The 25,292-nt window shown below is 45.6% G+C and overlaps 2 protein-coding genes across 4 annotated transcripts in view; both read left to right on the forward strand.

Moving 5' to 3' along the window:
* The first annotated feature begins 189 nt into the window (after positions 1 to 189).
* On the forward strand, positions 190 to 6,603 carry LOC105690453 (MFS-type transporter SLC18B1-like). The gene is made up of 8 exons (XM_048657987.1): positions 190 to 540; positions 1,394 to 1,489; positions 2,114 to 2,404; positions 3,524 to 3,644; positions 4,260 to 4,483; positions 4,587 to 4,762; positions 5,116 to 5,284; positions 5,359 to 6,603. Exons 1-8 carry the CDS (start codon positions 430 to 432, stop codon positions 5,662 to 5,664), a joined length of 1,494 nt encoding a protein of 497 aa, XP_048513944.1. The 5' UTR covers positions 190 to 429; the 3' UTR covers positions 5,665 to 6,603.
* Positions 6,604 to 9,400: 2,797 nt separating this feature from the next.
* The window catches only part of LOC105690533, a 32,353-nt gene continuing 16,461 nt past the window's right edge, over positions 9,401 to 25,292 (forward strand). For all 3 annotated transcript variants that reach the window (XM_025746965.2, XM_048648785.1, XM_012408351.3), the window contains exon 1: positions 9,401 to 9,819. The gene's annotated coding sequence lies outside the window, so the exon portion shown is untranslated. The remainder of the gene's footprint in view (positions 9,820 to 25,292) is intronic.

Consider the following 25,292-nt stretch of genomic DNA (forward strand, 5'->3'; position numbering starts at 1 on the left):
CGCAGCGTTCGAAAATGCTATTTCTAGAATGTTGGGCTGCGGCGAGCGCACACTGACCGCGTGTTGTAAGGCAATGTTGTGATAATGAATCAGCGTCGCAGTGGGACGTATCTTGTGACCTTTGAACCCCGCCGTTACAATTAGACGTATACTCCTCACATATGTAATGGTAACGTGGGTCCGTAAATACGTACGTATTTACTAGAATTTACTACCCCTATCGGTTGTCGCGGTAGTCGGTTCGCGGAGCTTAGTGTGCCACGTGCCCAAGGACCAACATCGTGCTCCGTGGTAATTGGCGAGAAATTGTTTTTTTTTTTTTTTCTTCTTCTTCTCTCGCCCTCGTCGATCGCAGGGAGTACCTCGCCTCGTTCTCGTTCTCGAAACGGACCGCTTGCGGATTCTCTCAATTTTTTCACAACACTCGCAATGGTCAGACAATTCACGAGGAGGCAATGGCTCACTCTGATCGTCATAAGCATCGCCGACTTCGCGAATGCAATTTGCGTGTCTCTCCAAGCTCCGTTCTACCCGCAAGAGGTGAGTGATATATTCCATTTAATTTTTTCCCCCATTCCAAGAATCACACGCGAAACACACGGACCTTACCGTCTCCGCCGGAGACGTCGCCGACAGGTATATTTATATCACCTGAAGACTAGAGAGTCAGTCGATCGGACCGATAATTCCTCCGTGTAAACACGATCAGCTGACTCGTCGGTGAAAATGAGAAGGTCGTTCTTTCCGCGGTATCAAGTCGGTCGAACAAGTTCGATACAATTGGCAAGTTCGCGTCGCTCTCGATTTCGACAATTGAATCAACGCGTCACGTTTTATCGATGAATTTTTTTTATTAAAACGTTAAAAATATTCAAGAGTTGATCTTTAGGTGGCGCGGGTCGCGTGGACCGATTGTTATCGTTATGTTTTGTCAATCGATATCTCCGGATTGTAAAGAATTGAAAAAAAAATATCGATACGTTACAAAGACTCGGTCGACGGAGAAAAATGTCCTCCTATATAGGATGGTTTCCCATTGAACGAAATTTATTCGATCGAGCTGGTTTCTTATCACGATTTAGCTTAATTACCATATTTATGATTACACGACGAACTAATTGCGTCTTTCACAGTTGTTATTTTATTTTATTTCAATTTTTTTGTCTATTTTTTCTCTCTCTCTCTCACTCTCTTTCTCTCTCTCTCTCTCATCTCGTTTGTAAGTAACTAATTTCACACACACACCACGATTCGGCGCACAGTTATTGCCGCAGATAAGAATTCGAGTATACTTACCGTAATTGCGGGTGAAGAAGAAAATGTAAAAGAAAAAAAAAACAAAACAAAATAAAAATGAAACAAATAATAATAAATCACTTTTCTTTTATTTCAGGCGGAAAAAAAAGGTGCGTCGGCCACGGAATACGGACTTGTCTTTGGGATTTTCGAATTCGTCGTGTTTGTCATTAGCCCCGTGTACGGTCAACATGTGAGTATAGAAACGTCTCGACGGGAATAAGATTCGTTAAATTCGTCCAATCGTATCTGTTCGATTCGAGTAACGGTGGCTGATATTTCAAGTTTTCCATCACTTTCGACCAGCCGCGTATCGCGCACCGAGTATACCCTGTACAACAACGTGAATGCGTACGTTTGTACGCGGAAAAAAAAAGATAGGAAAGTAATATATTTATTTTCGAAAGAAACGATCGACCATCGAACAAGTGTGATTGACGATCTTCGCAAAATTTGACGCCGATTCTCGTCGCCAGCGCCTGATCTCGTCAACTTCCGTTTGGAGAATCGGTCGACCGGGTTCTGTCGACGGGCGAGTCGTCGGGTCGCGAGTCATCGATCGTCGTCAACGAAAAGAACGCGGACGTTACTTTCGATTTTACATTACTCGCAATTAATTTCCCCCCCGTGTTCCCCCCTCCTCCCGCCGCTCCGTCGTTCGATTCTTCCAATTTTACAAACGCGTTGCAGGGTCACACAGTGCGATAACCGACACCGTAATTCAAACTCTAATAGAAATCGACCCGACGAACGTCACGGTTTTCCACATTTCTCCTATCTCTAGCTAACGCGCGCAATTCCGCGTTTCTTCTTACAGCTGAACAAAATTGGTCCGAAATTATTATTCAACGGAGGCATACTGACCACCGGAACATGCGCGATATTCTTCGGTCTCCTGGACAGGGTGGAGGGTCACTACCCCTTCATCATTTTATCCTTCGTTATACGGATAGTCGAGGCGATGGGTAACGCCGCATTTTTGACAGCGAGCTTCGCCATTATCGCCAAGGAATTTCCCGACAACGTGGCCACGACGTTCGCCAGTTTGGAAACGTTCTTCGGATTGGGACTGATCGTTGGGCCCACGGTAGGCGGAGCTCTCTATCAGGTGAGTCGGAGATATCATTTCGTCGAAACGCGGAGCCGTCGGCCGGGCAGGCAACTCCGCATACTCGAACGCGACGCGGTACACCGCGAAATGGAAAAACTTGCCGCGCTTTACCGCGGCGCGATTCGAACGTGGAGTGAAAATTACGCGGTAATCGACGTTCGAACGTAATGGACGGCTGTTAGCGCCTCGTTAACTATACCCGGAGATTCGTCGATTCCGATCGGCCGGATCGGACGCGATGATCGGTAATTACCTTATTTACAATTACGGTAAAACCCGTTCGCGCATCAACCGCATAATTTAATATAATATCCATCCGTCCGTCCATCCATCACTCTATCTATTTACACGTGACACCTGTGCGTTGTCTACCTCCGTTATCGGGATATCGTTGCCGTGATAATCACACACGAGGAGCTTTTAATTTTAATCGGTGGATAAGAACGCGTAAAACTTGAGGTTAAATCGCTTGACATTATCATCGAGACGAACGAAGGAAACTTCATTACAGACGTTCGATAATCACCGTTCGTTTTAATAGTGTTAATAGACAGTCCGAACCCATAGAACTCCGCGTCACTGAAACTTTCGTTTCATATTCAAAAATCGAACCGTCCCAGCTTTTCGTTTCGAAGTTGAATCAGAGTCTTCAATTGTGCTTCGGGGTTCCGGTGACCCTTTTTTTTCAACCGACAGTTTAGCGAGCACGTTTCCGGCACCGATACCATAGGCTACAAGGCTTATCTGCACGATCTGTTATCATCCGTCGATCGCCGGAAGATCTTTGAAATTCTTTTCAAGTTTAGTTCGGTTTTTCTTTTTTTTCTTTTTGATTTTTTTCTATTAGAAAGTATGCATAGTTGCGTCATTTCCGGCGGCTTACGTCAGCGTTGGCATAGTCGGGATGTCTCGGAGCGATTTTATTATTCTTTTTTTTTTTTTTTTCTTCTTTTTTCTCATCAAAGTGCAGATATTTCGAAAAGAACTCGAAAATCGTCAGCGAGTAAAAGAAATAGGTGAATCATACGAACGATGAATGAAAATCACCGAATTTCTTACCGCTTCTCATGCCCTCTAACATCAGAACAGCTTGTACGAAAATATAAAATTTCACAGATCGGCGGCTACACGACACCCTTCGCTATTTTGGGTTCCGCACTTTTCTTGGCTGCTGTGATGACGTCCTTCGTACTACCGACTCACGGACCTGGCGGAGAGGACACCCAGCTGGCCGGAAGTAATGTCATGCGAACGAGGCATTTTTTGGAGAAGAAAAAAAAGAAAAAAAAAAAAAACAAAGAAAAAAAGGAAAAAAGGAAAAAAGGAAAAAAACCTGGCACGAGTCGATTAGCGTTAGAATACACGGCGAATTTTCAGAATTCGTGAAAACGACAAAGAATCTCATTCGGTTTCGCGACTCGCCGCCGACGACAATTAACGTCGGTTAGAAATTGACGGAGTTTAAAGACATCCCATCCGTCACGGTAATCCACGCGAATGTCATTACTCTCGGTTTCTTCGCCCGGGTGCTCCCGAACAATCGGTGATTACGATGACCTTGCGTTAGGTAAAAGGTCGAGTGTGTTCACCGGAAGTGGGTTACTTTCAAGTGTAACCGGGTGGGGTACCCCTCGCTCGACGACGTTGCCATTTTTTTTTTTTTTCTTCCTTTTTCGTCTCTCCTCTCTTCGTTTTTACCGCGATGCGGAATTCTTTCTTTGTTTTTTTGTTTCTTTTCCTCACGCCGTTCAAAGGAGTCAATCGCACGGCGCCGACCTCGCGTTGATCCGTCGCTCGACCAATCATATCTTACGGACGCGACAATGATCGTAATCGCTTCGTTGTCCCGCAGGTTTTATGCGAGTCCTGAAGATCCCCGGAGTAATTGTAGCCACGGCATCGATAGTCGCCACCAGTATGAGCATCGGATTTCTTCAAGCGACCTTGGAACCTCACCTGAGACAGTTCAATCTGAGCCCCGTAGTCCTCGGTCTCATGTTCGTCATAAACGGCGGAACCTACGCCCTGACGGCGCCGGCGTGGGGTTGGATTTGCGACAAGCGTTCCAAACCGCAGGTCGGAAAATAATATCGCCACCCCCCCCCCCCCCCCCCGACGAAACTCCCACGAACTCGCCAAACGCCATCCCCCGACGGATCTGATCCTCCATTTGTTTCAGGTCTCCACGATCATCGGCTGTTTCCTAGTAATGGTGGGATTCGGACTGGTTGGTCCAGCGCCGTTCATTCCCAGCCCTACGCTCGTTTGGCTATCGGTTCTAGGACTCGTTATTCACGGCTTCGGTATGGCCGCGCAACTGGTCGCCAGTTTCACCCTGGCTCTCAAATCCGCTATGTAAGTCGATACGGATAAGCGGAAAAAAAAACAAAAAAATTGAAAAATTGAAAAAAAAAAAAAAAAAGAAAAAAAAATTAATAGAAAACACGTAACCCGACTCACCGTGAGACGTACGACCACCGAACACACCCGACATAACGTTCCGCTGTACGAACTTCGGAACGACAAAAAAAAAACACAAATTCAATTTCACCGGCTCGGATCGTTCGTTCGATCCGAACGAAATCCGCGACTATTCGCACTCGTTTCGAACGTCATCGAGCATTTGTTTTTTTTTTTTTTTTTTTTTTCCTTCGACCCCAACCGAATCATGTGTTTTGTTTTGTTTTTTTTTTTCTCTTCACCGACAGAGAGCAAGGATTCCCCAACAATCTGGAGACATACGGTTTGATAAGCGGACTCTGGACGAGCACCTTCGCACTGGGTGCGTTCATCGGTCCCAGTATAGCCGGAATCTTGCTGGACACCATCGGCTTCCGAAACGCGTCGATGTTCGTGGTGATCCTTCACTTCCTCGTGGTAAACACCGTTTCGTCATCTTTATCGTCGTCACCGGCGACCTTTTATTCGAACGTTTTTCTCCCAATTTCCAGGCGATCGTAGCGAGCTTATCACTCAGCTGTTGCTCGGGCGGTCCTAAACCTTACACGCGAGTAGGATCGGCCGACGACCTCAGAACGTCCCTGACCATCAGCGGGACCCGCAACAGCCCCAGCCTACCGCTCGACGGAAGAGCTCAGGGTGTACCGATAGACAGACCGAGCGGCATGAATTCGCTTATCGCTTGCAACAGCTACTCGAACAGGGCTGGAGCCTGGTCGAGGGCTTCGTACAGCGGCAGATATTCGTACAGTTACGGTTCGGTGGAGCCGAAACGATACCTGGAAAGTACCACGTGATCATCGGTGCGCCTCACGCTATTGTAGGGGAAATTCAACGGAGCTGCAGTCGTCATGTTTACAACGAGAATTGAAAAAAGGTGTACCACCACCACCGCCGCCACCACCACCACCACCAGCGAAGGCGACATTTAACCATCGACTACAACGCGTCGCCTCGTTCGTTTTATTTTACGGTATACCCGGGCCGTCCGAACGCACCCCGAGAACAACGATACAGAGAGGACGGATGTATCGCTAAACCTTGGGATACATTCGTAACGACGATAAGCTGGACTTTTTCTTGTGTTTTTTCTCTCTCTCTCTCTCTCTCTCTCTCTCTCTCTCTCTCTTCCAATTGCCCTGTCATCGATCTTACCGATTGTAGCTTTTTCACATGAAATCCACGCGCCGAGTAGCCCCGGAATTGTATATATTAATTGTATCCGCATGTGCAGTTTAACCGCTATGGTAATTAGCTTGTTATACTCGTTACACCTCTCATTGCATAATTCATCGAACAACATTTATTTTCGCACTTTTTATCATCATATTGTCGCGGTATACCTGAGCACCGAAACAATTTTACCTTTGTTAAATGATCTTTTTTTAATCGATGATTAGTCTATTTTATGGATTGGGATTATTTTCTACTTCGGTATATCGAGAAGAGTGGTGGTCAACTGTTTTCTCTTCTCTCTTCTCTCTCTCTCTCTCTCTCTCTCTCTCCATTACGAACCGAGATTCTTGTGCGTCGATCTGTCTGGATATTCGAGAGAATGAATATTTTCCTATCTTATTTCGGAAAAATTCAATCCCGCAGATTACGTGTGTGCGATGCGTATATACATATATTTACACAACATTGTACACGTATGTGACCATGAAAATTATTTATTAACCGATATCTTTGAGAAAAAAAAAAACTAAAATAAATAAATAAATAAATAAATAAATAAATAACTTCCACGAGCTGTTCATTTGTTACGATACGGAAAAATCACGGCGTAAAATATTTCACGCCGCTGCTTCGAAATAACTGCACAAATCGTCGGGTGGCTCCCGTCCCTGTAAAGTGAGTTTTTTGTCTACCTTTTTTTTTTTTTCGTTCTCTTGTATTATAAAAATACAGAATTTCCAACGATTCAAAGTTCGAATCGGGTGTTGACGTCTTCTCGACGACACGTCCGGTTGCCATCGAAACGTCGAACTAACAAGTTAGTTTCGTTCGACAAAATCAGGGAATTCTAGTCCGGCCAAACACGCTTCGAAGGTCGACCTTTTGCCTCGCTTATAAGTTCAAGGTTAACCAAAGTCGGGTATTCGTACGCGTTCGTACTCGAGACCGACATACTTCGCACGGATAACTGCTGCAGTTTTTTTTCGTTTTTTTTTTTTTTTTTGTTTTTTTTTTTTTCAAAACGACCAACGATCTCGCGATTGAAATTCCGTCGAGAGCGGCCACCGTATCCCATATACCGTTCCGAGTTCGGCGGTACGTATCGGTAATTTTTCCACGTGACTCGACGAATTTTCAAATACCATTTCGATCGGAACGTTTAGCCGGCGGGACCGTGGGTCGGAGCGGCTAATCGGTTGCTTGCGTTGTCTGTAATCGGTTGAATTTTTCCGAGTAGAAAAAAAAAAAAAAAGGTTCCGCCGACGCGACGCGGCGAAAATTCCGCCCGCCCGACAACGAGATCATCTTCGATGAAAATTCGTCGCGCAGCGGTGCCACCGGATTCCGAAGAATTCACGGAATTTACTTTCGAACGGAAACTGAAGTCCGAATCGAGCGATTTTCACTTTCGATCGAAAGCCGAGGCGTCGTTGTACGGGTCGCCCGGAGCGTAGGTGGCTCGCGTCACGGATACATGATCAACGCCCACGCGTCCGCAACGATAACATCCCACCGCACAAATACGTCGATTTGGAAAAATTCGGGCGTCTGATAAAAAAATCCCGGAATCCGACCTGCACACGTTGCAACGAAGTTCCTGAGAACGTCGGCCGGCTACGAACCGTGGCCTGCACCGGACTTCGTTTCGAGGAATTTTTGACCGAAACAAGCGTACGAGCCCGAAGCACACGCGTGAAAATCTCCCGTTTTTCGTGGACACTTCTGTAACTCGATCGAAAGTTTCCTTCCACGATTTTGATGCGGGGCCGCACGAAGAAGGCGATTATTTTCCCGCCGAATGTAAGCGAGGAGTTCGGGCCCCCGTTTTACCGAGGATACGCGAAGTACAAACATCATCGCGCAAAGGTGTGTTTTGTCGGCTATTCTTTTTATACGCGTTCGGTGGTCAGCGATGTGCGTCCGCACATCCGGAAGTAGTAGTTCATCCGTTCGCTTGCGCTTAAGTGTGAGTGAAATAGATTCGTACGAAGCAACGTTCTACGGCTGGTGGAATACCTGTGCAATCTACGTTACGTTACATGTACAATACGACCGGGTCGTTCTTTGCATCGTTAACTTCGGGTAGCCATAAAACGGCGTTGTTTTAAACATTTGTTGTCGACATTCGCTACGTACATTGAACATATTTCGAACTATTTTCCGACTCGAACCCTCCAGTCGCCGGAGATATGACAAGAGTTGGTTACATGACAATGAGACGGAGCGATAACAGATACCGGTCTCGATCCTCCGTTACGACGTTGCGTCCTTATCGATCCCGATGCGCTACCGATGTTTTCACCGATCTTCCCTCGCATTGTTTGCCGTTCAATGGGTGATGACACGCATCGATTCGCGTTCGGCGAATCTCCATTTTGAATAAAATTTCGCTCAGCGTGTGACGTAAATAAATTGAAACGCGTTATATTTTTACACAAAGCGAAGATATTCGGGCATCTCGATCTCCGAACGTGCGGATCCTTAACGAAAACACCGACCGGGTCATCGACTCGACACCTTCCGGTTTATAACCGTAAAACAAATTCACCAACATCATCTGGTACGCATGAAAGAGCTGAAAAAAAAAAAAAACCAAGAAGGTCCGAAGTACCGCGACTCCGACGGTTTCGAGCGATCGAAAGAAAAAAAATCGAAAAAACGCTGTCGACCATCTCGGCGATATGTATGAAAATAATTGACCGCGTTCTGCTCTCTGTACCGCAATCCCGACAGGATTACAGGTGTGACGTTCGTCCTTTCCCAATCCCACACCACCGTCTCGATGGTGACGGGCGAATTCCGGCGATATTATTCGGGAACGAAAGTCTACTCGGATATCCACATCAACGTACACGTTCGCGAATAAAATTTCGCCCACGTAAACACTAGGGTGATATACAGGAGTGTGCGGAAGGGTGTCGGAAAATCCTTCGTGAGGAGGGAGGGAGGGGAGAAAAAAAAGAAAAAAAAAGAAAAAGGAAAGATGAAATAAAAAGGACGGAACGACGAACGTCGGGACGTGCCCGGTGTACGACAGACGGCGGGTGTACGGGGTGTGCGAGGGGGGTACACCTGTAACGAAGCAGAGGGTTCGTGTCATCGTTGCGCAGGTAGAATATGAAATAATTCGAGGCGAGGCGGTGGCGGCGGCGGCGGCGGCGGCGGCGGTGGCACCTGAGAACTCACAGGTGAACGGGGAACAGGTCGGAGAACCCGTCGAGGGGTTGGAGGAGGGAAACTCCCACCGTGGTTTAAACCACGTAGCAAGGCAACGCGGTTCTATCGTATTACCGCGCAGGCGCGAACACCACCGTCGAATCTTTTGCGGCTGAAACGGACCCGTCGCAAGGCCCAAAGCACAAAGTCCCGAAGTCCGCTTTCCATCGGAAGGCTACGCTACGCTCGTCCGCGCCTCGATTGTTGTACACGGTGCTGCGTTATCGACGGTTCTTCTGTTTCGTTTGTTTTTTTTTTTTTCTGCTTCCTTCCATTTTTTTTCTCATCTCCACGTACTCGCGGCAACGGTAACGGATAAAAAAAAACAAAAAAAAAAAAAAACAAAACAAAAAATAGGGAAACGAAAAACGCGTTCTCGAGTTCTTCCAAGGAGTCGTCGAGTCGTCGAGGATCCCGACATATAATAATATCTCGACTCACCGGTTGTGTAAACGATCGGCTAAACACCGAGGTATTCGAGTACACGAAAATCCAAGGACAAAGGTTTTTATTTTGTGACGGTGTGTTGCACAGTGTCATGGGGATCTGGGAATTTTGAGGTGAGTCAACCGCTCTCGAGTTCTAATGGAGATCGCTAACCTGCCAGCTCCCGATCCTCTTCTTTATTTCCCTCTCCCCCGTATTCCTCGCTAAATTCTCTGTTCGGCGCTCCAACGATCGACGGCGTTCGAAGCCTTTGCCTAACGATTGCGATCGTCGCCGATCGTTCGGTAACGATCTAAGCGTCCCGAAGTTCGTTGGAAAGAATTTGAAAATCTTTCGAACGCAAACGCGACGACCGGTAGACCGTTGAGCCCCGCCGTTCCCAACGTCTCCTGATGTGGAACCCACTCGATGTATATTTATGCGTGGGTGTATCCTTCGGGGAATCTCAAGTGTTCCTCGAGTGTTTCAAGTCGACTCTCGGTGCCAGAAGTTAGGCTGCACCGAGTGAAAAGTAAAATGGAAAACTTCTCACGATAATAAAATTCCCGCGCATAAACCTCCCTTCGATCTTTCAACTTTTCGATCGAAATGAGAAAAACTGACGAAAACGCATCCGCTAATACGATACTCCTTACGAGACCCGAAGCGACGGATCGTAGCGATCCGAAAGAAAAAACAAAAACAAAAAAAAAAGAAACCACTCGCGAATCCTGCGAGATAATATCCGCGACGGAATGACACCGCCTCGATCCGAATAACAACGATGTCGAAACGATGAAGTGGCGATTCGGCGATGGGCGTGTTACCGTACACCTGAAATCGATCCAAAAGCGATCGCGAAACCGATCCGAGGCTCGCCATTCATACCCCCGTGTAGCCTAGGCACCGGCGGCACTGCATACGTTATATTCCGGTCCAGATCTTACACGACACGTTATACGCACTCGCATGGGTAACGCAAAGATTGCACGTACACGTAATACGAGGGCGAACCGAGCCGGAGCTCGGTGGGGAATCGCGTTTCGATATGTGTTTCGCATCTGTTACACACTTTCGGTCGGTACGGGTGTTGTACCGATGCCCGTGTAAAAAAAGACACGCGTTCCGCACGGTACGCGTCACACGTGTGCCGCAACCTACGTTTCACCGTATACGTGTGGCCACACGTACGTGTAAAATTCTACCGTGTGTAACGTACGGAAAAGGACCAGCAGCGGGGGAGGGGTGGGCTGGGGTGGGGGGGTAAGAAAGCACAGCCGATACCGGGGGCGTTCGCGCGTACGTGTGCAATGGTAGACGGAACCGGGGTATATACGTATATAGACAGGGTCGGTACACGGACGCGATCGTCCGACACACACTTGTGAAAATGCAGTCTGACCGGCTGTGAGCAGGGGAGACCCGGGAGCCCGGGTCCCAGCCCGTACCAACTCAGCGGGCAGAGACTTTGTAAAAGCTTGTCTCGAACGCGCGGAATACGTTCGTTGAATTTCTCATTTTTGGCCGTACCGCAGCAGAGTCGATGGAAATTGCGATCGGGGGGCGATCGGGAGTTCGCGTATTTCTAGGATTTCTCGGATCTCGGAGCGCCCGCGGCTTTTGTTTTACGAGGATGTGAGGTGGACCACACCACGGCGGAACGGCTCGCTTGTACCCGCGAGTCCTGCGAAAAGCGACTCGCGAGAAGGATCGTTAAACTCGTTGTATAGCCGTGAAATATAGGTATATATGTATACTATACATGTATGTTTAGGTAGGATATACTCAACCGTTCTGTACGACGTGCAGGCGTTTATATTAGACTTGAAACGTAGCGAAGGAAGGAACAATGGCGGCTGACGTCACTTGCAACGCTGTAGAATTTTACCGCTTGCATCTGGAGAGAACTGAACGTGTATATATACCTGTGTATTATATATATATATATGTATATGTATGTACAGCGGAGAAGAGACGTACGAAAACGCAGCTGTGTGTATCGCGAATAATATATCTACATATATATATATATATAAATACATAGCCATGTTATTTACGAACACCTAAAACGTACACATTGCTCTATGTATTTACACCGTGTTTTATATACATGTATGCAGTGAGCCGTAGGTACGTAACTACCGTGGAAGTACATGGGGCGCCCTAGACGATACTACGGGTCGGTGATCGGCTGCACGCTGCAATCTGGCGCAGCGTTCGCTCGCACAAAACACCTTCGACGGAGTTTTTTCAGACTCGAACTACTTACCAGTTGCGCAACGCGAAGACGATTCGATAAATTACACGTTGTGCGTCGACTCCTTTTTCTTTTTGTTATTTTTTTTTAACAAAACTGAGATCTTTCGGAGCGCTGTCGGCCGGTCGGGTCGTGGAAAAAGAAAAAAGAGTCGGAGGAATGCGAAGAAACGCTCGTTGCGAAATCATCGAATTTTCGCCACGTTGTAACATTCGACTCGATTTCCCGAGCCGCGGCTATCGAAAAGTGATCGGGGAAAAAAGATTCCCCGTCAACCTACCGCGAGCACGAAGCTCGCCATGCACCTCGCAATAAGTATGTCGCGAAAAGTAAATATTGGGACTCCTCAGCCTCCGTGTATCGAAGACCCGGCGTTAGTTTCTCCGATTTCTCGTTGGCGGTGCGTGATGTATTTCCATGTTTAACAACCCTAGATATTTCGCGAAACACGAGATCAGCACGGTTGTTATAAATTTACGAGAAACGAGCAGAAATATACGCGCGTTTCCGCCTCGAGGTAGCATAAAGCCGAAGAGTTCATTGCCTCGTACGTATATTATACATAGCCAGCCGTGTTTATACCTTCTGCATATCTCGAAAGATCGTTATTCACCGCTGCTAAACGGAGCCGGATTATTCATCGGTTTTCTTTCTCCATTTACACCCAGTTGTCAAACGGATCGATCGCTTCACCGAATTACCGTACGTGGTACGGCGACCGATTGATTCTTTTTTTTTTCTTCTTTTACAGCGTTGTAATTTCTCTCGCCGATTTTCACAATTTTTCCAACGTCGGAACTCCAACGACGAGCGATGATTCTCACGTCACAAATTGAACCGCGTCGTCGCGAAAGCGCGTTACGACAATGACTTTTTATTTATTGTCATTGAGTTGTTGTTGTTGTTTTTTTTTTTTTTTTTTTTTTTGCGCCGATTAAATTCGTTAAACAGTCGCCGATCGTGAATATATGACGCGATACTTCTTCTCCCTTTCATTTCTTTCTCGTTTCAATTTACTCGGACGAGTGTCTCTACGGAGGCTACACGGCGATCCGATTCAACCTGCAGCTGCATTGATTGAAAGTTGATTTGTTCGAGGAAAGTTTACTCGGTTAGACTGGTTTGGTTAGTTAGAAAGTGAAAAAAGAACTTTTCCGTTTTCCGCGATAGGGAGGCGGCGGGGGAAAAAAAAAAAAAAAAAAAAACTGAAAAATTGAGAAAAACAATTGGTTAAAATCGACGAAAATTAGTCACCGATTCACTCATAACCGGATCGGTGTAACTCCGGGCTGACGAGCCGCGGTACGTCGAAAGATTAATTGGTCTACACCTGTTCGCACGTGAGATTAGAATCCAGAGGTATTCTGACGAAATTAATTTCGTTACACGTTTCGCCTTGGCGAAATTTTAACGGCAAACTTTAGCGAAATATGTAAGAATGCGTGAAAGACGACGCCGGTTCTTATTATTATTATTATACGGTTGCGATATCATATGTGATTTATCATTGCGCAGCTCCGCTTCTATACATATATTTATTCAGCGTTGCTAAGCAGATTCTAAAGTGTAATAATTAATGCGGCGTGATTCGAGTAGGTGAATGAATTCCTTATGAACGCAAAATTTTTCGTGCCACCGATTCGTGTTGCTCGTATATATATGTGTACATATGTATGTATGTATAACGTGTATATATGTATGTATATTTAATGCCAAGTGTACGAAAATACAATTTGCAATAAACGAGGGGAGTCGCCGCTTCTTTTTTCCGAAGAATTTAACCGCGTACATCTTTTTTTTTTTTCTATTTATTTTCCTTCATTCCGTCTCATCGTTCGCCCGGTAAAAAAAAAAACAAAAAAACAAAAAGCGGTGAGAAAATGTTGCGGTTGCGGCCGATCGCTAATACAATATGATATATATACATAATAAAAACGGATCGCGAGTGAATCCGTATTCGCGACGATTCGTTGAAAACGAGAATACCGCGTGTCGTTTAACGGACGGTCAAATATCTGCGGTTATAAAGCGAGCCGTTATCGCGTTATTGCCATTTTGCAAAACGATCGAGCAAAATCGCGTTAAATTAAAACCTAGACGCCGTGGTTGTTTTTTTTTTTTTTTTTTTTCGTTGTTTCCTTTCCTCATTTTCTTCGCACGCATTGAAGTCTCCCGAGCGTTCGGTCGCGAGAATATATATATATATATATATATATATATAGGAGTGTACATAACCCGTACCGGTTATGTTTGAAAATTTTTTTTTAATCACGCGAACGCATCGATTGGGTATACAGGTATATAACACTTATCGGGTTAGCGGTCTTTCGGATCGTCCAAAGTTTATCGAACGAAGTGAAAATTGTGCCGATTCGGATGCGACGTGTACAACGGAGGCGAAAAAATATTATTGAATTTAAATGGTCGACGATGATGAGGGGAAAAAAAAACATATCACACGGATAATGACGAGCCGAATTTTTCTTCGTTTACAATAAATACGCCGCGTTTTCGTCATTATCGATAAAATTTGATCGGCGGTGTAACGACAAGAGAAATTATTCTATTCGATCGTAAAAATCGTCGCTTCAGCGAATATATGTATACGCAGCACACGGGTATAACAATTGTATTAATTTTGTAGTACTCATATTAATTTTACGAAGATCGATCGGTGAGTGTAATAACAATTAGCGAGATCGAGGGTTAAATAATTTTTTTTGTTTTTCCCCCCGTACGGTAAGATCGTCGAGCGACCTTTCGAATAGAGAGAGAGAGAGAGAGAGAGAGATACCTTCACTCGTTCAAGTACTCTTCGATCCGCGTGTACGCGCGGAGATCGCACGTCGTTACTTCTTCTCGTCTTTCAGCTTTCCATTAAGTTTCTACGGCTCCGATACCTACTGACTGCATTTTAAAGAGGTCGCCGAATAAAAGTTACGCTCGTCATTCCGCTTCGTGTACGAGTTCGGTCCTTTTTTTTTTTCCTGTTTTTTTTTTTTTTTTTTTTCTTCGTTTATTTTTCGACCGCACGGGAGGATCCCTATGTTATTGTATACACGGGGTCCCGCGAACAGGTTCGGCTTCGCACCCCAACCGTCTGCGCAAAACTTCGCCGCCGCTCCGGAATTATGTACCGAACACACGTATACACCTACGTGTGAACGCACGCGTGTACAACGCATCAGAATTTGCGGCTGTGGACTCAACGAGAAATTAAAGAGTTCCGAGAAGAGGAGATCTGGTTTTACAAAAATCCCAACCGGGTTACATCCATACATACATATACGATATATCGAATATCGCGTAATTCTTAGTCGAAATCACGATCAAATATTTACCATACTTTTAAAATATTTCATTTCCATCGTACGTCAAAATCGAAATTAATCTCCAGTCGTTAGAAAATTGATCGGAAATTATGGAAACAGTCTCTCAATTTTCGTTAAATAATTGAGAACGTGGAGATTTTTATTATCACGTGTCATCGTGACACAATTACGAATAATGAACGTGGGGGCACGCGATGCAGCGAGGATATAATTTACAGGTTTAGCAAAACTGGGATGTTTCGCGTCAGAAAACATTGCTTAAGTTTTTTTAACCGTGCGGTCAAATAATATATGCACAATACGGTCGATGTGTCGTGCAGTAGCTTTACGTAGAAATTTATTGTCAATATTCCTCCCAACCCCCCCCCCCCCTTCCCCCCCCTCCCTCACTCTTTCCGTTATAATCGGTTTTAAAACAGACTTGTACAGATACGCGCGGAGAAAATTGTACGTATGCATATGTATATATATATATATATATTCGCCGATGATCGGGTCGCTTCGAATATACGTGTAACGGTAAAAAGTCAGCGATTTACCAAAGCGCGAGCGCTGGCGATCTTTTTTAGCACAAGTGGCGCGGAATCTTTGGCAAATTCTTTTATGGAAGCTGATCGAAACGGTCGCTACCGCGATCGCGTATCGCTTATATTATATACGTATCTCAACGACGCTCACCGACACCCTCGATTTATCGAGCATAACGCACACGCGCGTGCAGTCGTTCATTTGGATCATCGCTGTGTACGTCGTCGGTCCGAAACCCGCATAACGATACGAAGGATCCGCCCGCACCGTCGAAATTTACTTTCCGAGTTATATACGTACGATGTTCCATTTATCGTTACACTTCTCCCATTTGTAACTTTGGATGAATTTTTGTTACCGATCTCGCGAGAGGCACGATCGTCCGCAGGGGGGGGGGGGGGGGGGGGGGGGGATATGGAGAATTTAATTTCAATTAGAAATGGAATATAATCGATTACGATCAATCGGATGATCTTCATCGGGGAACGAACGAACGAGCGCTGCTGGAGTCGATAAATTTCGTAACAAACAAGAAAAAAAAAAAAAAACCGAGGAGAAAAATAAAACATTGTCTCACGTCCGGTGAATGGGTTAAATTTCCAAGGTTCCGTCGGGCCTTGTTTCATGTACTACACATACGTATGTATTGGAACAGCGGCTGACCGGTGGACGACGTTGGGCTGCTATCTTAAAATGGACAGTGGACAGTTAGATGTTTGTGACGTCATACGCGGGCGGTGTACGGGAATCGACGCGACGCGTTTTATATCGACGCCATTTCATTCCCCCCCCCCCCCCCCCCCCTCCCCGACGCGACGCATCGAATACGGCTGCACGGGAATTACAAGGGACCAACGACAACCGACGCCGGTCCATTTGGTGCTTTTTTTTTTTTTTTGTTTTCATTTATCAACGAACGGCGATACGAATGCCGAAACTTTTAATTTAACATTCTAACATTCAAACGCGATGTATATGATCGCCTATTTCTCGAATTTTCACTGGACAATAGGATCCGTTGACCAATCGGATCGCGCGACAACGAGACGAACCTTTCGATGTGCGCTCCCAAAGCCGAGAACTATAACTCGAGCCTTGACCTTGATCCGAATCGTCGCGTCCTTAGGACCGGTCGCCGAGCAACCTCCATTCGCCCGACGAAATTCAGAAAATATATTTACCATCAGCGTCGAATAAAACGGTCGTTCCGGAATTCGGACACGGCCGTAACGCGTCGCGATCTCAATAACCGAAGGCCCGTCGGCACCCGCGATCTACATACCGGTCGGTCGGTCGGTCGGTTGTTGTTGTTGTTTTTTTTTTTTTTGTTTGTCTTTTTATTTCCGCAGTCTTCGGTACCGCGGTGGGCGACGACCGGAAACGCCGAATTGTATCGCGACTGTTACACAGTCGCGCTCCGAGTCCGAGTCGACTCACCGGTAAAAGCTTCTACGGGGAAAGGAAACTAGCTTTTCTCCAAATCGAAGGTAATAATTCATCGGTATCGCTGAGCGTTCCGAACGTCGACTCGGACTCGATAATACCGAGATTAATGACGACGAACGACCGAACCACAGCCGAGTCACCGATGTGCCGGGAGGATATCCCGCGGGGCTCCCGGTAGTCGTTAACGAATTCCAGGGTTGAAAATGTTTCTCATTACCGCACGCCTTCCTATACGTACGCTGCGCCGCGTACGAGCACGGAACTCGTTCGTGGCGCAGTTTCCTGGAATCGTGAGGACGAGACGCGCCCCCCTCGCGTGTCGTGTCCTCGAGCGTCGCAGGGAAAATTCTCCGATATCGACGACGCGTCGTCGACGTGCAGGCGCGTGAATTACTCATTGCTCGTCGCGCTCGTCAATTTTTTTTACCACCCGCAGGAATCACCTCTCGCTCCCCGAGTCACCTCTGCAGCGGCGACTAGTCGCGATTCGCCCTAAAAATTTGTCGAAAAATCGAGCGAAATCGTTGTCGCCCTGGCGATTCCCCCCGATTTACAAGGCGCGCTTACACGTCGTCGAAACGATCGTGGATCCGCGGCGATCGGGCGACACTTTCACTCGCTGCCAACGTCCGATCGAAAAGTCGAGATCGAGATCGAGATCGAGATCGACGCGCAACGTGACAAAAACACACCACCGCGCGCGCGTACGCGATCGAACGAAACAACTCGTTATACACGTCGCACGCGCACGGGATTAATTCGATCGACTCGATATAACCGCACGCGAGCGCGTCACGGAACTATAAAACGAGCTCTTCGCACCCGCTCGGCGAATCTATGCGTGCGTGGCTGGAAAAGTCAAAAAAACGAATAAAAAATATTCCACTCTCGACGTTCGAGGAGCGGACGTAGGAGAAGGTACAGATATGTCGTACCGGTGCTGAAACGGTCGGTCGCCCGTTGTACGTAAACGAAAAAAAAAAACAAAGTCCGGGTCTTCTGGAAAATAAAGAGATTGGGATAGAAAAAAATGGTCGGTCGCGGACACCCGAAACGACGACCGCCCAAGTATATCGTAGCCGTTTAAAATTCCTGCAATATCCGAACGTCCCGACGAATGTCCCGTCCGTACATTCCTACGTTCGATGTACGACGGACGACGTTCTTTGTACCGTCCGCAGCTTTAGAGTGGTGAGGAAAAATGGAGAGTGAAAAGAGAGAAGGAAGGAGCGCGAGTCAGGTACATAATATACCGTACGATATAAGCCGTAGCCGTACCCAGTCGGGCGCTCCTCGGCAGCAACCCTTGGCACGAAGCCATATGGTTACCCGTCGTTGCCGGACGTGGATTCGTTTGCGCGCATGTCTCCTCCGTAGAAAGTAAAGGTGGCCCGTCAGACTCGCTAAGGCGCTTACACAAAAACCCGTAAAATTCATTCCGCGTCCACGGTGTGTATACGTACATACATTATACGACAGAATTGGACGGTCCGAGACCGGACGCCGTCGGCAGTTATTTCCTGGGTTCCGAAAGTGTCGGTAAAAACCAAAACGAGGACCTCCTCCGTCCCGCTGCGGTTCGCTACCTGAGCTGGGAAAATGGAAAATGGATTCGTTTGGGCGAGTGACATTCGCTCGTCCGACCCCAATAGGAAGATCGAATCCTTTTGTCAATTTTTAATAAAATTGACGCTTCGACACGAATTATGATCAGACGAACCCACGACGCGGTGGCGGTCCCCCCCCCCCCCCCCCCAGAAATGATTCACGGGAGTATACGATTCGATCGCTTATTGCGATGCATCGAGATGGTCCCCGTTCTATTTTTCATCAATTTTACGCTTCACTCCTGTGTTTTGAACGGAACGGAGGAATTTTTTTTTATCCCCCCCCCCCCGTTAGCGCGTCGTTTATTCGCTCGACCTTTCGCGAATTATTTTCAACCTGCACAATTTTCATCGCCACGAGCGCGCAATATTCGAGGATACGCTGAAACTCGACTCTTTTCTACTTTCTGCCTCTGGTGATCGCGCGCCGTGTCGTCGGCGCCGTTCAATTTGACCTTGACCATTTTTTCCTCTCAATTTCCTTCCCCCTTCGCGATTACACTACTTATTTTCCTTCGGTTTCTTTTTTTTTTTTTTCCGCTGTTGCGATTTCGTCAGTCGCACGGCGCGGACGGTGCCGTTGAACGGTGTGCACACAGTGCGGTGGTCCGTCCGACTGAACTGAGAATATTATGATTTGATAATTAATGCTCACCCACTTTGAAAATTCGGGTAATTACCGCTCTGCCACGCAACAAACAGAATTACGCGTGCAAATGGCAAGTTAGTTTAATAACCGCCGCTCGGAAGCATGCGGGAACGTCGCAATGTTATTCCAACAAGGCCGCTCGTTCTTCCGTAACTCATCGCCGGCCAGAGAAAAAAAAAAAACAATATTTACAATTCACATAAATTTGAAAGATTTGTCAAAAAAAACAAAAAAAAAAAAAACAAGAGAATTTGACGATTTACTTATTCGTAACGCGTATCATGTAAATCTGCATCGCTGCTCACGTCCTTGGTCAAATTGTGAACTGACCTTATTTTTTTTTTTTTTCCCCCTTTGTATTTGTGAAACGTAAAAATTCTTCTCTCAGCGAAGTGCAACGGACCGGATTCGATGGAAAAGTAATGACACCTTGTTGAGATGTGAAAAAATTCACGGTCCTCGCGTCTGAAAGGGGAGGTGAAACAACGTGATAATATAACCGCAAGACTTGTACCGACGCGCGCCTTACTCTTCTGTTACATTCGCACGGCGAATGAAAGAAAGAAAACGTCGCGTTGTTTCCCCTCGTCTCGTAGAATCCAACAACGAATGAAACCGAAACTCTGTTTTTTTTTGTTGTTTTTTTTTTACGTAGCTACTGCGCTTCGAAACAACAGTAAAAAAGGTCACGAACGCAGTCTCCTGTAGAAATCGATGGCGGAAAAATTAATTTGTTCGTGAATTTTTCTCGAAAACCATGGCGAATGACAGCTTCGTTTCGTGTCTGGAGAAGCCGAAGAGAGTCGAGAAAAAGGGGCTGACGGAAAATATTGTTTCTCCGTTTTCGATGTTTGTGCTTTTTTTTCTCTCTCTGATATCAGATCAGGTCACGAATCGACTTGGCGCGTTCGTTGGTCGACGACTTTTTTCTCTTTCATTTTTGCGAGCTCACTTCGTATATTTCAAATCAAGTTTTTTCCCCGATTTTCAATAACCGACCACTCCATTGGAAAAGGCTGCGTTGCTAGTGCGTACTTGTGGACGTATGACGTATGCCGCAAGTATCCCCATTACATTACGCCGGACACCACAGTTTCAAGCTTGGCTAATCTAGACAGCTTAGCTAGACTACCGCAAGGTCGTTCTTGTTGCTGACCACTTTCCTTTCATTTCGCGCTGCCTCGCTACCTTCGCGGCTTCACGTCTTCGTGGTTTCATGGCTTCGTATTATGTATACATATACATTACAACCAGATATTACCCCGTTCGCACTATACGTACGGAACAACCCGGTGGATTTTAACGCCGAATTACGCCAAAATCGAACGTCGTCCTTCCGCATACATATGTCCCCACTCGAGGACATCGAGGCATCGATTCCGCGTAGACTCGATCTACGAATATTAAAGTATACATTAGGCTGGTACTTGACGGGGTTGTTATCGAATTTCGATGCTCCCTGGGGTTCGAACGCTTTCAAATAAATTTAAAGAAATTCCATGAAAATCTGAACTTTTAATATCAACAATAAGACAGTCCGCATCGCCACCGAAGTTTCTTATGGAAATAACATGAGAATAACATGAAATTGAAATACATATTTTAATGGACAATTTAACCGCTCTACGAAAAAAAAAGTCTCTTACGATTTTTCGCTGAATCGACCGTTTCAAAATTTCCTCGAACGATAATTTTACATATAAATTGAACTTTGACCTCGAATTCAACTTTCGAACCAGTGGATTATCGCGAAAAATCATTCTATTAAAATATGTATTTACATAATTTTCTATACATCTGTCAACGAGCTATATAAAATTTCGAATAACAAAACATGTTGTTCTCATGTTATTTCCCCAATTGGTCGGTTATGTTCAGAGTGCGGCGAATTGTCTCACAATTATAGAGTTGATATCAAAAGTTCAGATTTTCAGGGAATTTCTTTAAATTTGTATTAAAAGCGTATTTAAACCCCTGGGAGCATCGAAATTCGAAAACAACCCTGTCTAGTACCACCCCAGTATCCATGTGTGCAAAACAAATGCAATCGCAGTGGTCTAGTGGCCTCTCCGGAGATGCAATGTTGCTTGCTATTTCTATATCGCAAACTCCTTCCGCCGACCCAGTCGGCCTTCCCGTAAGTAACCGCATCTCTGTAGTAGGTAAGACGTACGTTAGGACCGGTGTTAGCAGGAGCAAATTTCACCTAGAAAAACTGCACATAGCTCGTAGGAAAAGCAACCTGAACGGGAAGCATTTGCGGAAAAAGTTCGTTGCGGTTGTACGGTGGTACAAATATAAATAAACGGAAATATACGATATACGGATATATACATATACATACGGGCGTTGCAGGACTACGTGTGGATTCGTATAGGTATTTACGTACCTGTAGCTCGCATTCCGGTATAAATAAACCAATTCAAAAGTCGTTTTATAAGGTATATTTGTATATACATATATATAACTGCGAGCGAAAAGGCATGCGATTCATTTATATCAACTACGTCGACGACTGATGGAGCGCAGTCGCGACAAAATAAGGTGAAAGGAGATCCACTTTTTGCCATAAGTATAAAATACCTACACACATTTGAGAAACTTGTACGTCTCTACGGAAAATTCAGAGCGCCGCAATTATAAATTGGTCTCCGTATAGCTTATAGTAACTAATCTGTACGTACCCGATTTATTTAATTCCTGCACATTACGTAACACGGAATACTTCTCTAACGGAATAATAATTGCGCTCACAATTTTAGCTTCCGGAAGACGAATTCGATAATTTCACGATCCTCTCGAGTAAAAGTGCATGAGTAAAAACTCGGGATGATCGAACCATAGGGTGAATAACTTTCTTCGCAACGTTTCAATTCGCATCTTGGTGATCGAATTTGATCGTCCCCGCTATTTCATAATTCGTCGTTTAACGTTCAGATTGTGACAAATAATCGCGTATCTCTTTCGGGTGTAGGTACTACGTGCGGTATGAAATCTGGACGTCGCGTTTAAAAATAATATCGTTCTTTCGTAACGTCTGCGCATCTGTATTGTTATATGCATTTTCGCGGAGAAATATACCGCAAGGATCGTTGCGAGTCCGATACGTTAACGATCGGAGGCGTCGTCGGGGCCGGCGATCGATCGCTGCGGCAGCCACCTCTTAATGTTACGGTAAAATTATTCCTCATTTCAAACGCGGAGATACGGAGAGAGAGAGAGAGGAGACGAAGACTTTTCGCAAATAACGCCCAATTTTTTTCCACGATATCCCGTTGCTGTACTTCCGTCTGTGGACATCCTCTTCGCGAGGAACGGAACCTCTTCGGAGAAGATATGAAAAAAAAACGTCCGAAAGGCGACGATCGAAGAGTTCGAAAATTTCTTCTCTCGCTCATAATTACCTCCCCGCGGAAGCACGAGAAGAACAAAAAAAAGGTGAAAATTACTCGCGATCGGATACGGAGAAAATATTTTGCCATTACCGGACGAAAGTATATAAAGAGAATGTTCAAAAGCTGCGTTCAATGGTTTCTGAAAAGTTATTGTCCAGAACTTTCTTCGTAATTTTTTTTTTTCTTTCCCCTCCCCCCCCCCCCCCCCCCCCCGACCATGCGACAAGCGTCGACCGCTGCGCCGAAACCAGACGAACGCTGAGAAGAACGAAAATAAAGTTCAAAAAGTTCGCTATATCTGGCGCGGTGCCGCGGCGCATACCGCGGTGCAGTATACATGTAAGATCTCCGCGAAAGTGCGCACCCGTTGGTCAGAGGTAGAGATATTCTGCGTTATTTTTTCCCTCTTTTTTTTTTTCGTTCTGTTTTTTCTTTTTCTGTTTCCTCAATGAACGATATATGTCCGCGAAACGCGCTCTACACCGGGTTCGAATTGCAGCGGTCAGGAATGTCGTTGGCTCGTGCCCCCGTCGATCCGGCCTCCGGGTATATCTATATACCCAGGTGTATAATACACACCTACATGCACATATTCATACGTACGTACGTAACTCATGTATCCATCGTACGTGAAACTACGTTGAAACAAGTGTGGGCATTGGAGAGTACGTACGTAAGTACGCGCGGCCTAGGTTTTCTATCCATATAGAGTGCCACCGTTTCAGTAAACACATTCGCACATACATACATACATGTATACATATGTATATAAACATAGGTCCGTGTATTTGCCTTTGTGTAAATCGAATGTAAACACATTATCATGGCTAAAGGCATGACCATGTGGAACGATGGATCGTAGAACATATACATACATACACACGAGTAATAGGAATATACGTCGGTACCCTCGGTGACAGTCGGCTACTTCTCTCAAGTACCGAGCGCATATTACCTACTTGTGCAGAGGGGAGGGGGGGGGGGGCCTGGCCTTATGTAAGTGTGCGGGTTTCGCAGGTCCCCGGGGGCTGTAGCACGAGCTGCTGCAGTTTGTCCCACTTTCTAATCAAACCGATCCGGCGCGATGTGGAACCCCGCTAAGTGTCGACCGTTTCTTTCGTTCGCTTCGAAAAATATACTGGGGTATATACACATATACATGTATACATTACGCGAATGGGATATATGCGGCCAGCAGATTCGACGAACGATCGTTTCGAATTAGTAATTTTCTCTGGCGCATAGATGAAAATCGATGAAACGTCAATTTTCTCGTCTCAGCTTTTCTTTCCGTTTTTTTTTTTTTTTCTCTTTCTTTTCTCTCTCTTTTGGTTCGAGGGTTCGATGTATCACGATCATCGTCGGTAATTACCGCAGATCGATCGAGTGGAATCGAACGAATGACGAGGGGCTGTTTTTCCGGTCGCGTTATCTCTTGTTTTCGAACGAATCGACAAAATTCTCCGCTGTAACGCGACGTTCGTTTTTACGAAACAGAAATAAAAAAAAAATAGGAAATATCACACGCGAGATGAAAAATGGATGCGGTGACGCGAATTATTTCTGAACGACTGAAAATGTGACGCATGCGAGTTCCAGCTTGTATTTTTATACGGATGATATTAATCCATCGATACGCGGGAGAATCCGCAAAACGATCGCACGAATCTTTCCACGTAGTACCTGGAGATTTCCTCGTTGAAAGAATCACTTCTTGTCTGTATTTTCAGTCGGGAAGTTACCTGACGTAGACATATTTTTTCAAAGTTCTGCAGTGCGGAGCTGTTTTTTTTTTCAGCGTTAATTACAATTTCGTCAACGTTCAAATTATTTCAAGGAGTAACAAATTGAACGCATCGTCACAGACGTCTCGTCGGACCTGACGAAACGTGAAATAAATTATTCACCGTGTAATTGCGATGTATACCTGTGGCGTATACCCAAAATATTTGTCACACGATTATACCGCGTTGTCAAATATTTCGGATGCGATTGGCATTGAGATTACATTCGAAGCATGCAACGTCCGTATTACGGACATATCTGTCTACCACTACCACAGATATTTATTCGTACCGATACGTGCTGTCGCACCTTGAATGTAACTAATAAGTATGAGAATAACAGTTGCAAGAAAAACCGCGAGATAAATTAAATTACCCGTTTATTGAGTTTGTCTGAAGTGCGGTCAATACGTCAATTCTATTCCGGAGACGCGATAAAAATGACGATGCGATTGATGATTATTAAATCTGTGCAGGCTGACAATGAGTTTGAATGAAAAATGTGAATACATGAGCTTCGCAGACTACAGATTGACTCTGTATTATTTGTTCCATCGTTTACGTAACGTTCGTTGATTTCGAGGTACCGAGGTCAATTTCAAAAGTGAC

Source organism: Athalia rosae, chromosome 1 (genome assembly GCF_917208135.1).
Source record: "Athalia rosae chromosome 1, iyAthRosa1.1, whole genome shotgun sequence".
In the NCBI taxonomy this organism is placed as follows: domain Eukaryota; kingdom Metazoa; phylum Arthropoda; class Insecta; order Hymenoptera; family Athaliidae; genus Athalia; species Athalia rosae.

What these genes read in the sequence shown, in the direction of transcription:
- LOC105690453 (XM_048657987.1), top strand. Translation starts at nt 430, where the DNA reads ATGGTCAGACAATTCACGAGGAGGCAATGGCTCACTCTGATCGTCATA. An exon ending in TAGGCGGAGCTCTCTATCAG is followed by an intron (nt 2,405 to 3,523) that starts GTGAGTCGGAGA and finishes AAAATTTCACAG; the next exon opens with ATCGGCGGCTACACGACACC. An exon ending in ACAAGCGTTCCAAACCGCAG is followed by an intron (nt 4,484 to 4,586) that starts GTCGGAAAATAA and finishes CATTTGTTTCAG; the next exon opens with GTCTCCACGATCATCGGCTG.